At 35.0% G+C, this 19,236-nt stretch overlaps 1 protein-coding gene across 2 annotated transcripts in view; it reads left to right on the top strand.

Annotated features, from left to right (window-relative positions):
- PIBF1 (progesterone immunomodulatory binding factor 1) overlaps nt 1–19,236 on the top strand; it is a 273,027-nt gene that overhangs the window by 91,436 nt on the left and 162,355 nt on the right. For both annotated transcript variants that reach the window (XR_009180643.2, XM_004468148.5), the window contains exon 10: nt 5,303–5,401. Coding sequence is in view for 1 of the 2 variants with exons in the window: in XM_004468148.5 (XP_004468205.2) it covers nt 5,303–5,401 (99 nt within the window). In the remaining variant the exon portion in view is untranslated. The remainder of the gene's footprint in view (nt 1–5,302; nt 5,402–19,236) is intronic.

Here is a 19,236-nt window from a genome sequence, read left to right as displayed (position 1 = left end):
CAATTCTAAAAACCCCAGAACCAACTCAGAAATCTCATCCTTAAGATTCTGTTTCTCAGAAACACTCCTGGTACCAAAATCTGTATTAGCCAAGGTTCTCAGAGAAACTGAACCAACAACATATATGTAAATAAGAGATTATAGGAATTAGTTTATATTACCAAGGGGATTATCCAATCTGGATTCCAGAGGGCAGGATGCAAGTTGGAAACTTGATAAGGGTGACATTGAATTCCTCAGAAGATTCTTGCTGGCTGAAGTAGAAATAGAAATTCTTCTTTCTACTGATGAAATCCTCAGTTCTTTCTTTAAGACCTCCACCTGATTGATAAAGAGACTCCTCTCATTGCTGGAGGTAATCTCCTCTGTTGATTGTAGATTTAATCAGCCACAGAGGAAATCAACTCACTAATGGTTTAAATCAAACCATCTATAAAACACCCTCACAGTAACAATCACACCAGTGCTTGCTTGACCAAACAGCTGGACACTATAACCTAGACAAGTTGATGGATGAAATTAACTGTCATAAGCCCCAACAAAAATGAAAAGATAGGAAATTATAGCATGTTCAAGTTAGCATTGATCTCATAAAGTGTCTAGTCTTAAAATTAATAACTTACCCAAGAAGTTGTATTAAATAAATGTTCCATTTTGGTCTTTTTGTTTTTATGTCCTGTTTCATCAGCTTTTCAACCTTCTGTGTTAATGGGAAGGTAAAATTATCAGTCATTGATTATAAACAGCAGATAATCCACTTGCAACCTTTCCATCCCATCTTATAAACAGCAGTAACCATATCCCATCTTAAAAACAACAGTGTCAGATACAGAAATAAGCAGTTTTTATGTTTTTCCCAGGAAGAAGAATCTAGAGGTAGAGCTGATTAATTCAAACATTTTCCCAATAAATAAGTTTGTTGTATAAATAGCCTGTTTGAATTTCTTTTTGTTCCACCTGGACAAACTATATTCACTTTTATAAGCCAAAAATATTTTTATACAAAGGCAGAAGAATGAATTGCTTAGTTGAACCTAGTGAGCTCTTCCAACAGCTTTTTTTTTTCATTAAGAAAAACTTGGTAAATTTCAAGTTCTAAGGTATTGGTGATATTTTTTCAAGCTAAAACATGCTATTGGCATTGGCAAACTCTGATTTGTTCCTATTTTAAAGGTTTCATAAAGTTTTTCTCAATCCTTTAACATTTTACTTACCTTTTTCAGGTATGAATTTAGCCTATTGGAGCCATGAAATTTATCATCTAGTAGTAAGAAAATACATTCCATTCTGTAAAGAATGCTGTTGTTTTTGTATGTTTTGTAGTGAAATTTTCAAATTTCAGCTTGTGAGAAGCTTTTAGATAAACTTAAATGTATTAGACTGCTATACAAAAGGCAGTATATTCCATGTGAAATACATCTAAATACTATACCTTTCATTGGGCAAAGTAATTAAGAACTTAACTCAGTTTGAATTTGAATGTTGTAATTTAAGTGATCATGTCTCCCAGTTTGGCCAAGAAAGTCCTGGTTTATGCCTGTTTCTCAGGTATAAGTTTTAATTAGCGCTACCTTTACTCCAAATAGTGCCCAGGTTGAAAAATATATAATTTGGACACTCTCATTGTAATGCTAAGATACTCACTTTCCCTTTGCATTTTACATAGGATTAATTGATGATTTATTTTTCCTTTTCTTCCATCTTCTCAATCCACTGCCCCTATAGAAACAGGATGGATGGGAGAGGTATAGATATGTTTATATGGGGTGATCATGAAAAACCCAGTTTAGAAGCAAATGCCAGCTTTATAAAAAGCATTTCTAAGGATGAAACGTACAAATTTTGTATTTTAAAACATTTGTTATATTAGTCAGTGGCCAGCTCCCAATGTCCTTCACTATTATTACACTTATATTTGATTGTGTACTCAGCTTGAAATTTTTCAAAACTTAATCTTCATTAGCCTTGTACATGTTGCAGATAGCTTCTGTCAATTTTTCAAGTTTCTCTTAAAGAACATTTGAATTGCTGCTATTTGTTCTGTAATTGTATTTGTGTTACATTCTCTAATGTGTTTAACACTTAGCAATGGATAATTTATTAGTTATATGGTAGTTACTATTTTTTCTATAGTAGGAATACAATCCATCTGGTGTTTTATCAAGCCAGTCTACTTTTTAAAGAGTAATTTAGGTACTGTGAACCCTAAAAGCAAGTGTATAATATATTCACAGTTCTTTTAAGGCTTCTTTTGATTTAATTCTATTTGTGCTATGAAGTGATCATATGATATATATTTTCACATAATGTCAGATTTTCCCAAGGAGAAAACATCTGTGAACAAGGGACCCTTCTGTGAACAAGGGACTCTTAAGAGAGGTAGCGTAGTAAGATTAAGAGCACAGACTCTGGAACCAAAATGTTTGGGATCCATGTCTCCTTCGCAATATAACATTATTCTAATACTTAACTCTTTGGGTTTTGGTCACCTCATTTATAAAAATGGAGAATTAATACAACCTATACATATTTTGAGGATTAAATGAATTTTTATATGTAAAGTTCTTAAAACAGTTCTTGGCACACGGTAAGTACTCTATGTTTGTTTGCTGTTGTTCTCATTGTCAACAGAAGACTACATACAGTTTATCTCTGTCAACAATTAACATAAAATTATGTCATTGAAGAATTGTCTCTTTCCCCATTGATAATAAATGATGCTGTGAGGCCTGGATATCCATATGGAAAAGAAGGAACATGGACCCCCTCACACCATAGACAAAATTTAACTCAAAATGGATCAAAATATAAGAAACTCTAAAACTCCTAGAAGTAAATATAGGCAGACATCTTCAGGAACTTATATTAGGCAGTGTTTTCTTAGACTTTTCACCAAAAACACACAGCAACTAAATAAATAGATAAATGGGATTTAATCAAAATTTTAAAAAACCTTTTGCACATCAAGGACTTTATCAATATATTTTTTTTAAAAAACATACAAAGTGGGAGAAAATATTTGGAAACCATATATCTTATAATAATTTAATATCCAGGATACATAAAGAAATCCTACAACTCAACAAAAAGACAACCCAATTTAAAAGTGGGCAAAATTCCAAAGAAGATATAAAAATGGCCAATGAGTACATGAAAACATGCTCAACATCATTAGCCATCAGAGAAATCAAAATCACAAGGAGATACCATTTCACACCCAACACCAAGTGTTGGAAAGGATGTGGAGAAATAGGAAAATTTATTCATTGTTGGTGGGAATGTAAAATGGTGCAGCCACTGTGGAAAACAGTTTGGCAGTTCCTTAGAAAGTTAAGTGTAGAATTACCTTATAAACCAGCAATCCCACTTCCAGGTATTTACCCAAAAGAATTGAAAGCAGAGACTCGAACAAATATTTGAACACCAATGCTCATAAAGGCATTATCGACTTTTGCCAAAAGATGGAAGCAACCCAGATGTCCATTAACCGATGAATGTATAAACAAAATGGGGAATTTTCATACAATAGACTATTATTCAGTTATAAAAAGGAATGGAGTTCTAATACATGTGATAACTTGGATGAACTTGAAGACATCCTGTTGAGTGAAATAAGCCAGACACAAAAAGACAAATATTGTATGGTTTCTCTAATATGAAATAATTAGAACATGCAAATTCATAGCTTCAGAAACTAGAATACAGGTTACCAGGGGCACCAAGGAGAGTTGGCAGGGAGTGGAGAGTTAATATTGGTACATATCTTCTGTTTGGTGTGATAAAAAAGTTTTGGTAATAGATGGTGGTGATAGTAGCACAACATTGTGAATATAATTACGACTGAATTGTGTATTTGAAAGTGATTAAATTGGGGAATTTTGTATATAAGTTAAAAGAATAAAAATTTTAAAAACCATAGAACTGCACAACACTAAGAGTGAACTCTAATGTTAACTCTGGACTGTAGTTAATAGTATAATTATAATATTGTTTTATCCATTATGACAAAAGTACCAAACTAATGCAAAATGTCAGCAATAAGAAAACTACTTGGAAGAGGGCTATATCTGGGAATTCTGTACTGTTTTTTTGTTAGTTTGTTTATTATTGAAGTAATGAAAATGCTTTAAGATGGAAGTGATGAATGCACAACTATGTGATTATACCAGATACCATTGATTGTACACTTTAGATGAACTGTATGCTTTATTAATATGTATCAATAATACTGATTTGTTAAAAAATAAAAATAAAAAAATAGACAAAGACTCATCAACTCAATCTCTCTATGCTTCCCTTGCTGTGCATGCCTGCTATTCTGTTTCTGATTAACTTGATCTTTTAAGGCTTATGTTGTCTGACTGTATCATCTAAGTACTAATTGTTATTACCTTCCAACCTTTTGGACCCTCTCCTTTCTTTATTGAAGACAGGCACTAAATGTGATCTTTTTGTTGATTTTATTTCCTCTTGCCATCACCACGTCAAATGGATGATCACATCTTAGCCTCATTCTTCCTTGACCCCTATGTGCATATTGACCTTCATACCTTCATCTCAGTTCTACTTCATTTAGCCACTCTAATGATCACACCTTGGCTCTTGTTATCAACTGAAATTCTTCCTCTGCAAGCACTGTTCTACGTCTGGATTTTCCTACAGCAGTCTCTAGTCTTCCATCTTGCTTGTTTCACCACTTTCACTTAGCCATCTTATCAGAACCTTTAGTCCTTGATCTCTCCACTTTCTGCTAATGTATAGCCCTTTCTGTATTCCCATTCTCTTCTCTTCCCTTCTATAACTGAGATTCCAAGATCCATCATTATAACTGTTCTTTTGCCCGTATCCCAGACTTCTTTCCCATTTTGATTCTTATGAGCTTGTTTTTGTTTCTCACTTAAAATATTTTATAGAACATTTATTAAGCTCCCTAAACCTTAGTTTTCTTGTGGATCTTTGAGCAATTATACTTACCTCATAGTGTTATGGTAAGGATTAAATTGGTTACTATGTATACAAACTGTTTAGCCTGTTCTTTGATCCATCTGGAGAAAGATTGTGGAGAAAGGTAGCATGACATTTAGAGATAAACCCTGTTTATATCTACACTGGTACCTGTTTTCAAAGAAACTCACCAGTTTTAGGCTTGTGAGTTAATATATGCAGATTAATAAGCACACTTTGGGTCACCAGCCTATAATTAAGATTACCAGATAGTCCAATTCAGAACAAGCACATTTATGAATCTTTAAAAGTTGGATATTTGTGCATTTGAAATAACTGAAGTTTATTTAAATTTTAGAAACCTCCGAGAAGCCAGGGATAATGCTGTGGCTGAGAAGGACCGAGCAGTGATGGCTGAAAAGCATGCTTTAGAAAAACATGATGAACTCTTAGACAGGTAAGCATCCTGAATATAAAAATGTTAAAACCATTCATTCTTTATACCTGCTATTTTTTCTTATAGAAAATGTATTTCCAATGGAAGTAAAATTTTCATTTCAGTTAAAGTATAATGTACATTCATTACTTTTTTTTTTAATTATTTATTTCCTTCCCTTGTTGTTTGCTCTTGCTGTGGCTCTCTCTGTCCATTCGCTGTATGCTCTCTGTGTCTGCTTGTCTTCTCATCTTCTCTTTAGGAGGCACCAGGAACTGATTGTGGGACTTCCGACGTGGGAGAGGGGCACTCAATTGCTTGAGCCACCTCAGCTCCCTGGTTTGTTGTGTCTCTCCTCTTTGTCTCTTTTATTGTGGCAGCTCACCTTCACCAGGAGGCCCTGGGAAATGAACCCAGGACCTCCCATATAGTAAACAGGAGCCCAATTGCTTGAGCCACATCCACTTCCCTCGTTACTTTTTTAATATGTGTGGCAGTTTGAGATTATTTATGAATCCCAAAAAAGGGAGATTATGTTTATAAATTGGTCTGTTCCTCCCAGTGTGACCCCTTTGATTATATTAAATTTCAGCTGAGTTGGCTTTTATTAAATTACCTGTAAGATTAGGGTTTTGATTTGACCATATTATTAGGGCATGACTTAGGGTTGAGTACCTGCCTCCTTGGTGGGTTGATATAAAACAGACACCCAAGAAGACACACAGAAAAGGAAAAACTAGGTCATTTCAGTCCTGCTATGGGACGGTAAAGAGAAGGCTTAAATAGCTAAAACCCTGGGAAAGCTGAGCATTCGCCTGATAGTTTGCAGCTGAGCAGCTGATAAAACCTGGAAAGAAATGAACCATGTGCCAGACTGATAGAGGAAGCCCTGAGAGATGAGCCCTATGCCAGCCTACAACCAAGATAGGAAGAAGCTGGCACCAGAACCTTAAAAGGAAGAAGGGAGGAGAGACCAGGCAGAGATCACATGCCATATTGCTTCAACATGTGGCAGCTGACTTTGGTGAGAAAGCAACCTTAAGTTGGTCTTTTTATGGCAAGGGTTTTTAATAAGGAGTCAGAGTGAACTTGAATTGAAATTCAAAAAACATTCTTGTGGGGATGTTTTGGTGCAGGTGTGATGTATTTTTTCGATAATACACAATAGGGGTCTATGAAACAAAAAAGGTTAAGACCACCCCCCTGCTTTAAGGCCTTGCAACTGTAAGCTCTGACCCCAAATAACCATTATAAAAGCTAACAGATTTCTGGTACTTTGCATCAGCACCCCTTTGGCTGACTAATACAATATGTAATTATTGCATACATTGAAAATAAGATATAGAACAGTTAAATCACTGCAGAAAGTTTCCTTGTATCCCTCTCAGTCATTCTCAACTCCTGTCCCGCAAGAAGTAACCACTTTCTGATTTCTGTCACCATAACTTAATTTTGCTGTTCTTAGACTAAAAATAATTGAATCATGCAGTATGTACTCTTTTGCATATAGCATCTCTCATTAAACGTTATGTTTTCATGCATGTTATTGTGTAGATCAGTAGTTTATTGCTGAATGAATGTACCACAGTTTAATCATTCACCTATCGTGGACATATAGCCTGTTTCCAGTTTGAAGCTATCATGAATAGGGTCATAGTGTAGATAAATGTTTTACTTTAAAATAACCTGCCAAATAGTTTTCTAAAATGGTTGTACCATTTTATACTTCCCTGTTCTTTTTTTTAAACTTGTATGTTCTGGTGTCTATATGCTGAAAATTAGGGGAAGAGAGAGAATGATTTGTCTTTCATTTATCAATAAGAAAAGGATTTTTTTTAACAAATCAGTTTTATTGATACATATTAATAAGGCATAAATCCATCCAAAGTGTACAATCAGTGGTATATCTGGTATAATCACATAGTTGTACATTCATCACTTTACTCATTATTAGAGCATTTTCATTATTCCAATAATAATAATAAAAAACAGACTAAAACCTCATTATTTCTCTATGCTTCCTCTGCTGTACATAGCTGCTATTCTGTTTCCATTTCTCTAGTTTATTTGTGGTTATATTTTGTAAAAAGACATATATGTAATATTACCCATACTCATAGTTTATGTGCATTTTCACTATGTTATACAGCCCCATGTTAAATTTTTTTTAGCTTTGTTCTAGTAATATACATGAAGGATATTTATTTTTAATAGCCTTATGAAAATGAAAAACCACTTATGAGTGGTAAGGTAAATAACATTACTTCATTAGGCACCCTAAATTCTCAATGCTTTGACTGCGTGCATGGTTTACTAAAGATGGCTACGTAATAAGAGAATATTCTTGTTCTTAGGAAATATACATGGCAGTAATAAGTGTTCAAAGAGCATGATGTATACAATCTAAACTCAAGTATCTTGAAAATGGATTGATAAGTAGATATACAGAGAGGTGGGTGGATGGATTGGTGGGTAGATGGAGTGATACAACAAATGCAGCAAAGTGTTAAAATTGGTGGATCTGGGTATCTAGGGAGTAGGGATATATTAGAGTTCTCTGTATGGGGTTTGTATTATTTTTGTAACTGTTCTATAAATTTGAAAGTATTTTGAAATAAAAAGTTAAAAGAAAAAATTTTAAATGGGGAAGAAAAAAAAAAGAGGTCCAAGTCCAAGAGTTTATTACTGAGAAACAGTGGAAATTATATTCTCTCACACTCCTGTTGGACAAAGGGGATGAATAAAGACAGACAGATATCATCTTGTTTTCATAAAGGAGAAGGAAGTGAAAGATTCTTCTCTTTAGAAACAAATGAGATGTTATACATCGTATTTTGATAATTTTTAATATTCTGTTATAGTAGCTTTTATAAAGGGAAATTTATTTGGGGTAAAAGCTTACAATTCCAAGGCCATGAAATATCTAAATCATGGTACCATCAGAGGTGCTTTCTCATCGAAATCAGCAACTGTTGATCGTGTTGTCCAGCCACATGGCAAATCAAGTTGACTGCTGATCTCTGCCAAGGTCTTGACCTTCCCCTCCACATTCACCTTCTCTCGGAGCCTAGCTTCCTGGAGCTTAGCTGTGAGCAATCAGGCATAGGGCTTGTCTCTTTCCGGGCCTCCTCTATCAGTCTTGACTACTCTGCTTTCTTCCTGAGTTCAGCTGCAAACTATAAGGCATATGGCTGTTCTCTTCCTTGCTCTCAGCTCTTTGAACCTCCCAGAGACTTCTCTCAGTGCAGCTCAGCTATAGGCAAAACTGGAGTCCTTTCTCTCACACTGCTGGATCAAATAAGGTGGCTTTTTCCTGTGTGTGTGTGTCTCTCTCTCCCATTTTTATCAGACCCAGCAGGAGGGTGGAGATTCAACCTGAGTCACACCTCAATGAGGTAGTCCAATCAAAAGGGTCTCACACCCACAGGAATGGACTAGTTTCCTTTTGAGATTTGTAAAATAATTTCAGACTGTTAACGGATGCAATCTTGTATAAATTTTACACAAATTACTTGACTTTTGTGAGCCTTAGTTTTCTTGTTGCCAAATAAGAATGACAATTCTCATTGCCTGGCATAGAATACGCACAATAAGCAGCCATGCCTGTAAATAGTTTTTAAGATTTTTATTGGAGGAAGCAAGTATCACCAAGAGTTAGGATGTGATACTAATCGCATTTCCATTTTAATAGAGATATTATACTGGTAGAGCATAGAAATTAAGTTAGACAATATACAAGTGGTTTTCCATATCCCTCTAGACAAAATGGAAGAAATAGGGCACACTTCAAGGTCAGTAAAATGGATTAGTAACTCTTGAAGTGTTTTACCCAGATATTTTCAAAGAATCACTCATAATCAAGAGCATCTAATACATCCTCCATCAGTAGAACTGTTTGAACAAAAGCTGGCCATGCATTCAGTAGGTTTATAATAACCATTTATAGTACTCTTACCTCTTCTAAATTTTTGTCAGTGATTTGGATAAAAATAAAAACAGCATATTTAACATTTTGATTTAAATAAAACAGAGAAGAATAATATTGAATGACAAAGTGAGAATCCAAATAGATCTTTTCAGGCAAAACTAATGAACTGAATGAAATTTGCTAAGAATAAATGTAAGATTATGCACTTGAGTCCAGAAAACCTGCCATATTAGTATTAGATTAGAATCAAAATGTGAAGATAACTTGGAAGGTTTCAATGTGGAGATAAAAGAAGTAATAAAAGAATGTGATCGGTGATAATCTTACCTATAAAATTGTTGGGATCTAGGCACCCAATCTTTAAACTAGAAGATCTTTAGAGGAAAGTGACCACAATTATGGAAAGATTCGAAAGTGACTTATTAGTGCTAGTTTATGACTGTCTAAAAATATTTGAATGGTTCTCACATGAAGGAGCTGGTTTTCTCACTTGGTAAGACAAAGTGGTAGAATTGGGACCACTGGGTAAATGTTACAAGAAAGAATAAAAATAAACTTTCTAATAGGACTTTTCAAAATGCCTTAGCATCTAATACATCCTCTGTCAGTGTTTGGACAAAAGCTGGCCACGCACTCAGGCCTGTAGGAGTGTGCTTGTGAGAATTAAAGCGTTAAGTGGATTGCTTTTGATGAGTTTGAAGTCCCTTTTGATCCTGACATTATCTGTGACAGTAGCTCAAAAGAGTTGATACACGGATTGATTAAGTTAACATTCAAAAGGAATGGTGACTCCCAAGTTTTTTTTAAGGGTATTATTTAATAGATCTTTGCAGTTCATTTTCTTTGTTTTCTCAAAATAAAAACCTAGTGATTAGTACTATTCTTTGGAAAAGGACACCATATCCACGAAATTCTTTTGACCATAGACTGCCTAGGAATATTTGAGCCCACAGATTTTTTTTTTAAGAATACTGTGTATATATTATTTGCCTATAGGGAAATTCACAGAAAATATTTGCATTTTATTTTTCTGAAGTTTAATTTTTTTGTACTCGTATAAGTGACTGTGGCTTCCTTTGTATCAAAATCAAAATAAACAATGTGTTTCGGTCTTTACATGGAAAGTGATTTCACTGAATCATGCTAAGTAAAGCTTTTAGCATGCCTATACAAAATTTTTTAATCTGGTATAATTAGCCTTAACTGTTTCATTTATGTTGGAAGTTTTTCTTTATCAAATGCCTCTTTTAAATGATTAAACAACCTATGTTATCATAAAGAAAAATGTAAGGAAACAGTATGCCACTTCCAAACATGAATGAAAAAGGCTTTTTATTCAAAGGCTTTAATTTTCTACAAAGGAGCAGACTTTTCTCAAGCATATAAAAGACCTCTGTGTTTCAATTCAGGCTCAACAATTTATCTAATAATAAATAACAAAGACCTAGCTTTCATGAACCAGGAACAGCTATTACCTCATATTCTATTGCTTTGAATACCTACATGCAGTCAGAATTCTTTCAACCAAAAAAGAGGAAATTCTTAAATTCAATGTAAGAAGAATAAATTAAATATAGTTAGATCTGTGATATCCTACATGAGAAGCCTATATTTGAATCTAAAGGGTAAGCTTGCAAACCAGAGTTAATTTTAATAGTGAAGTTTTTCTGGTTGCATTTGTTTCAGTTGTTTTTTGAATATAAGCTGTATTTTGAAATACATTTTGAAATAATTTTCAGTGTATAAGTATTTTTTAAAGAAAGATTGTTTGAATTTGTGTTTTTAATCTCTACAACTTCTCTGATAATAGTAGGGTTTTATCCTCATTTTTCACTTGTAGAAGACAAAAGTAGAGAAAATAGACTAAATGATTTTTATGTCATACTGAGCCTGTTTCAAACTTGATAAGGACATCTGCTGTCCTAAACTTCCATTCCGTGCTTTATCTCCAAGTGTAGAACAGTTTTGAAGTGCCTTTGTTCTACACACCTTTATTCTTTCTTTTTCATATTCCTGTATTCTTTTATCTGTCTTATATTCTTTATCTAACTTTTAATCTACTGCCAGCCTCATCAGCAGGCAAGTAAATGTGCCATTTGTAAGATAAACTTAATCAAATAAAGGATGTTGAAATTTGAAATAAACTGTAGCATTGTACTCAAACTTTGTTTTACTTAAATGGTAAAAATTATACCCATATTATTCCAAATTTTCATGGTTATGTAAAGTAATTCAGTTATTTGAATACAGAAATTCCTAATTCTCAATCCTGTGTTAAATGACTTTTCTGCCATGCTTCTTGTGAAAGAAAGAATATAATAAATTTGTAGTTTCTAAATGAAATTTTTCAAGTATCTTAATAATTGTTTTGGTTTAATAACTTGTAAGATACTCTCCTCAATTGGCATTCTAAAGATTTTCTTGAAGTTTGTAAAATTATCTCCTTTTAGTTCCTCTTCAGGCTGATCATACGTCTTTGAAAGGAACTTATAAGATTCTTCCTTATTTAGATAACAATATATGGATTTTATTTTATGTCTCCTCTCATTTCTCTTCCTTTTTCTTTATTAGGTATTGGTCTGATCTAAAATCCTTTGTCATACCAGAAACAATGGCTAAGGGAATCATTTAACCATTCATGGATAATGTATTGCTTATAATTGGGCTTAAGAAGTACTGCTTCTAGTGTGATACATCTCTTCTCTAACACCCCAAAAGAACATCTTCAATATTTTTATGTAGTAAATTAGAATACACACACACACCAATTCGATATTTTTTCTCTCTCTTTTCCCCCTAAAGGACTAACTTTAAGGGATATGTGGTCAGAAAAGATAATTACTTTGTATTCAGGATGATGGATGCCAATGATGTAAACCTGAGAATCTGAGACAGACCATCTTTATACAGAAATAGACTAGAATTGTCAGCATATTTTGTTATGTAAATGGAATTGGTATAGAGAAATGCTGTTTCCGTACCTATTAACATAAGAGGTTTCTGTACCTCTTTCCTCCTCAATCCTAAATAGCTATCACTCTCAGGGGAATGAACTCCCTTTTTTCCTTACAAAATTAAGGCTGTCCTGTAGCATTCTTGGTCCTTGTTTATTTTAACTTTTTTTTTTTTTTTTTGGTAATTCTGTCTGCCTAAAAGTTACGAGAATAGTACAAAGAGCATCTGTATATACTTTCTCTAGATTCACCCTTTGTTAACATTTTATCATTCTTATTCTCTGTCTTCCAACACACACACACACACCAGGCATGTTATTTTTTTCTGAACAATTTAAGAACAGGTTAAATGCGTCATGTACCTTTTCCACATCAGACTATACTTTTGAGGAGCAAAAATATTCTCTTCTATAACCATATTATACTTAACAAATTTGGGAAATTTAACACCGATAGCAATACTTTTATCCATTTTTTTAGTTGTCCTAATAGTATTCTTTTTGAAAGTTGTTATTTTTCCTGGCACCTAATCCAGTCCAAATTCTTCATTACTTAATTATGCCTCTTCTATTTCCTTTCATCTAAAACAGTTCTTCAGCATTTTTTTTCCTTTCGTTCCTACATCCCTTCCCCTTCCCTTTACTCTTCCCCTTCCCCTTCCCTTTTTCCTTTTATATATGTCTGCCTTCCAGGGCCTCATCTTTTGTTCAACTTATTATTTCTCACCCCTTCCCTCCCGCCCATTGTCTGCTGTGTGTCCATTCACTGTGTATTCTTCTGTGTCTACTTGCATTCTCGGCAGCACTGGGAATCTGTGTCTCTTTTTTGTTCAGTCATCTTGCTGCGTCACCTCTCCACGTGTGCAGCGCCACTCCTGGGCAGCCTGTGCTTTTTTTTTTCAAGCAGAGTGGCTCTCCTTGCAGGGTACTTCTTGCGCATGGGGCTCCCCTACATGGGGCATACCCCTGCGTGGCATGGCATTCCTTGCGCACGGCAGCACCGCGCGTGGGCTAGCTCAACACACAGGCTAGGAGGCTCTGGTTTGAACCCTGGACCTCCTGTATTGTAGGTGGACGCTCTATCAGTTAAGCCACATCTGCTTCCTTCTCATTACTTTTTGACAGTTTCGTGTTGTAATTGTATTCAGGAGCCTCTTAATCAGTTGTTCATCTCCTCCCCACCTAGTTAATCTTCTTAGCAAAACCCGTTCTTCTGATAGTTTGGATTTTGAGTGACATCATCATTTGCCCAGGTACTCAAACAGGAAACTTCACCCCTCCCCATTTGTTCATCCAACAGATATTTATTGATACCTACATGTGCCCGGAGCTGTGCTAGGCACTGGTGAACAACAGTAAATATGAGGTTGCTGCTGCCTCTGCAGGCTGAGAATGAATTGGGGGAATCAGAAAATAAAAACTACCGTTAAATATATAATTATATATTTGATGATTGCTGTGAACTAGGCTGTATGAAGAAGAGTAGTGGCTAGAGCAGCATATATCTTGATAGGGTGGTCAAGATTAGGCCCCTCCGGCACTTAAGCTAAGCCTGTGTCATGTGGATTCTAGTTTCTAAATATATCTAAGCATTTCCCTCCTCTCAATCCCAGGTCCCACTGCTTTAGTTAAGCCATTATTTTCTCCATAAATAGCCTCTGAACTATCTCCCTGCTTTCAGTTTAGACCCCTCTTTTTTCATCACTCATTCTTCTAAGTTGATTTTCTAAATCTGAGAAATTTGGTCATATCATTCAGCAGAATGGCATCTAGACTGCACAATTTAGTATCAAGGCCGTTCAGAACTCTGCCTATCTTTCCTGGCTTAACTCTTTCTTTGGACCCTCTCTCATATACTTCAGACAAATTGATCTTTCTGCACTTCTCTAAGTGCCTTCTCTCTCAACTCTATACCTTTAATATTTTTAAAAGACTTAACTCAGTGATCATTTTTTCTGTGAAATTTTAACTTACTCTCAGAAGTATCTAGTGTCCTTCTCTATGTTCTAGCATTATACTGTAATGATGTGTTTATTTAAAATCTCTCTCTTTGAAGTATTAGTTCTTCGACCTCAGAGACTTTCTCTTCCCCATCTTTGCTTCTTTGCTTCTTTAGTAAGATCTCTAGTGTCTTTTGGTGTTAATAATTCCAAATAAATATTTGGCTATTTTAATTGATTATGGCTTTCCATTTTGAATACTCAGAGTATCCAGGACTATCACTTAGAGCCCTTCCTTGTTTCACTGCACCATTCATTCCTGAATCTAGATGTATTTCAGTCTCTTGGGAAAGATTTTTTTTTAAGAAGACATATTCCTTTGTCCTTCACCACTCCAGCAAATAAGGATCTCTGCAGAGGGGTCCCAGGAATTTATACTTAAGCTCCCCAAATGATTCCGATATATGCTTTCCTCAAATAAGTATTTAGGAGCATTATACTACAACAGCCCTTGAAAGCATTTTGTAAACTGTAAGTACTGAAAAATGCTAGTTATTACTGTCACTGTGTCTTCCTTATTGCATTACCAACAATCTCAGGAAAAATAGTGAACTTCTTCTCTAAGGCCAACAGGTAAAATCAACTGAGAGCATTTTTGTTCCTTTGGGCATCCTCAGGACCTTTGTTTTCATATTTATCCTCTCTTTCTCTAGTACCCTATAGTTGGAAAGAATTTTAGAACATGATTTCAGAAAAACTGTTCATTTTCTTGTTCAAACACTGTTATCAGAACAAGTGCCAGAAGTCTGAATACAAGCAAATGCCCTTATTCTCTAAGAGGCTAAAGAGGAGAGATTCTAGAAACTGCATACTGGTAAGCTTGAATGCAACCCACCATGAACATTCTAAAACAAATTATTCAACAGTGAGCATTTTAAAAAGGAAGTGGTGAAAACCAGAAGTCAACATTTGTTAACTATTAATCTTGGCAACTGCTTTTACTTCTCTTTTTTTGAAATATTTACTTAAACCTCTAGAGGAGAATTCTGAAGTGTGAAGGTACCCCTATTTCTACAAAGTATTTAATCAAGATTAAAAATATCTGTAGAAAGCATGGGGGAAAACTGAGATCACTGACACTATACTTAGATGATGAATTTGAGGCAGATTATATATCAATTTCCAATTAGTAGATCAATCTAGAGGGCCTTAATAATTCAATAATTCCTTCAAGCTTTTTACTTGATTTTTAACCAGTCATTGGTTAAATCAGATTGGTTAAACCTAGATTTCATAGGGAGCCCAATACCTTGGCATCAGAGTAATGAGGGGAGTTATTTTCAAATTTCACTCTTTAGCCATACTTCCATTCAGTTAATAAATAAAGTGAGCACTTTGTGCTTATCATATGGCCCTTCCTCCATTCCCAGTGATTAAACAGGGAAATCACTGTAAGGTAGCTGATTTTTGTCTAAAATCGTAGCCTAGGAAATGCTGACTTATAGTTTAAGGAGGTATTTGGCATTAAGTTGCTACTATATTGCTAAATTCTGTTGATGGAAGACATCTAAAAATAAAAATGGAATTTTGTTAGACCACTTTTATGACATTCTTCATGCCCATCTATGTAGACAGAAATGGAAAAGTAGAGAAGAAATTCTCATCTGCATTGGAAACTATGTGATATAAATTTCAAGGTATATTGGTCAAATACCATGTATCCTGTACGAAATTTTAGAAGTGTGTGACAAGAGTACTCAACAATTCAGTTGATGAATATAATGGAGTGCGTAGAGGAAATTCTTAAAGAGTTCTACCAGTATCACTGAAGGTAGCATTCTCCACTGGAACTTTCTGCAATGATGGCTATATGTGGCTCTTGGGCACTTGAAGTTTTTAGCTAGTGCAATTGAGAAACTGAATTTTTAATTAATTTTTTTTTTTTTAGGTACCAGGGTTGGGGATGAACCTAGGACCTCTTATGGGGGAAGCTAGTGCTCAACCACTGAGCCACATCAGCTCCCTTAATTTAATGTTTTTTTTTTTTATTGATTTCTCCACATACCGCCCCCTCATTGTTTGCACTCTCTGTCTGCTCTCTGTTCATCTTCTTTTTAGGAGGCACTGGGGACTGAACCCAGGACCTCCCGTGTAGGAGGGAAGCACCCAATCACTTAAGCCACCTCTACTTCCTGCTTCTTGTGTCTCTCATTGTGTTTCCTCATTGTATCTCTTGGTTGCATCATCTCACTGTGTCCTCTTATTCCATCAGCTTGCTGCACCAGCCCCTCACATCAGTTCACTGTCTTGCTCATCTTCTTTAGGAGGCACCAGAAACCAAACTCAGGACCTCCCATGTGGTAGGAATGCTCCCAATGACTTAAGCCACATCCGCCTTCCTTAATTTAATTTTAATAGCCACTTATGGCTAGTGCTACTGTATGGATAGCTTGATCCTAAAGTGAAGGAGTGAAGGCCTGAGATGGTAAGCTATTCCTCCTTCATAGACCTGTAGGAATGCCAGGCTACAGGAGAAATTGTTTAGCCAGGCTGTAACTTATTTTTCTTTGATGTTATTTAGACTTTCAACCAGGGATGATGGATTTCGGAGTCAAGCAGACACAGTAATTACAGAACAGAGATGAAAATACAGAGAAAAATGCTTGCTACTCCCATGGCTTGAATGAAGATTATTAAAATCTAAGGGTTTATGACAAAATTTTTAGCCTAATCTGACTTTTCACCAGTATGGCTAACTCCCAGCAGGGAGAAAATCATACAAAATCTGAGAAGCAATAGCACCTGTGAAATCCCAAGCCCATAAATCTGACCTGGGTATAGGAATTTAAAACAACATAACAATAAGTTTCCAAACTGACTTCTTACACACGGCTTTCTCCTCTCCTTCAAGCAAGGAAATTGTTGAGCAAATTTTTAATAGCTGTCCAGTTCATGGGATAATGAGACAGTCCAAATATAATGTCTTGTTAAACAAGGAGACTTACAAATGTAAAGTCCCACGTTACCTATCTTGGGGGGGTGGGGGAGGTGGGGGCAAAAAACAGGCCTGATTAGAACAACCTGAATTCAAAGATTAATTAGGGATTGGGAGGTTAGGGAGGACAAGGATGTGACATATGCCTCCAAAAGAGTTTTTTTTTTAATAGTGGTAATATAAAAGTTACAAAAGATAAAGAGAACATTTTGAAAAATCTATTCTAGAAGTCTAAAAAGATTTTAGATTATAACCTATACACAATTAAGAACATTTAAGAAAATACAGGCTCTCTGAACCAAAGATAAGACAATAGAAAGAGTTGAAAGGAAAGTTTAAGGAAAGAGACCTAGAAAATTTATAGTGCAAAAGCTTAAAAGGGAATTAAAAAGAGGGGGAGGGGTGGGCAGGGGAATGGACAGAAACCACATTTGTAACTTGAAGGAGAGATGAAAAGAGTGAGAGAGAGGAAGAAAAAGGGAGAGAGAGGGAGGAAAATAAATGAAAACAATTAGAAAAGGGATAATAGACATTGAGGATAGGTAGCAATATCTACATTCAGATAATTAGGTGCCTTACGGAAGAAAATAACAAGATATTTAGAGATTCAATAGAAGAAAACTTTTTCTGAAAAAAAGAATCTGCGATTTAGAAGAATTCACCACATTCTGGGTTGAGAGGAGAGGATGGGAGACAACAATGTTGTAAATCCAAATGAAGTTAAAGAACTTTAACAATAAAGGAAGAGTATTAGAATAATCTCAGCAGAGTACGTCATCTACAGAGAAATAAGTTGAGCTCAAGATTTTCCTCCCTAACTTTGTATTTTTTTTATTCTTTCAGCAATATTTATTAACCACTTATGTTGTGCCAAACACTATTTTAGGCACTGGGATTGAGGCTTTAACATGATGAATGATCTCAGTCTTAATGAAACTTATATTCCTGTGGAGTGAGTCAGAAAATACACAAACAACAAAATGAAGGTAGTAACAATTATTTGACAGACACCAAACAGAATGCAATTTAGGGAAGTAGGGCTATTTTGAGGGGTGAATGTTTTTACAACCTGAGTAAAGACAAAGAACCAGTCATGTGAGTACTAAGGAGGTATATTGCCCATGTGGTCTTCTTGAAAAAGCCACCTTAAATTGTAACTTCACCAATCAAAGAATGAATCAAATCATGAATTGAAATGTTAAGGTATGAAAGAACTGACAGTGAACATTTAGTAAAATTAACTCCTAATAACTGGTCATTTTGGTTATAAAACCAATTGGAATCATAATTAAGGGGAAATTGCATTGTAAGTATAATTTAACAGAAGTAGAAACAAAAAATAGCAGAAACTTCCAACCATAATTAGGGATTTAATTGTTGGACATACTTTCCATTTTACCAGAGGGGGAAGGGGAAAAAAAGACCTTACATACAGAATATTACACCCCAAAACAACAGAATACACATTCTTCTCATGTGCACATGTATCATTCTACATAGACCACTTGTTATGTTATAACACAAGTCTCAATAAATTGAAAAAGATTGAAAATTATACAAGGCATCTTTTCTGAACATGATAACATACAGAGAAATGGAAAATGTACAAATATATGGAAGCTAAACAACACACCCTTAACAATCAGTGGGTCAAAGGAGAAATCACAGGGGAAATCAGAAAATTGAGTTGAATAAAAATTAAAACACAACATATCATAACTTATGGGACACAGCTAAGGCATTGTGCAGAGAAATTTATTCCTCTAAATACTTAAATTTAAAAAGAAGAAAGAGCTCAGATCATAGGTTCCTCACATTTTAGTTCCTCACAGCTGTAGGAACTAAAGAGAAGATGCAGAAAATAGAGAAGATATCAATAAATAAGATAACCTGGATGAAATGGGAAAATTCTTGGAAACACACGAACTATCTACATTGACTCAAGATCTCCACAGACTAATAACAAGTAGAGATTGAATCAGTAATCAGAAATCTCCCAGCAAAGAAAAGCCCAGGCCCAGATGGTTTCACTGGTGAGTT

This window comes from Dasypus novemcinctus, chromosome 15 (assembly GCF_030445035.2).
Source record: "Dasypus novemcinctus isolate mDasNov1 chromosome 15, mDasNov1.1.hap2, whole genome shotgun sequence".
Classification (NCBI taxonomy): domain Eukaryota; kingdom Metazoa; phylum Chordata; class Mammalia; order Cingulata; family Dasypodidae; genus Dasypus; species Dasypus novemcinctus.
This window is presented reverse-complemented; position numbering and strand designations above follow the sequence as displayed.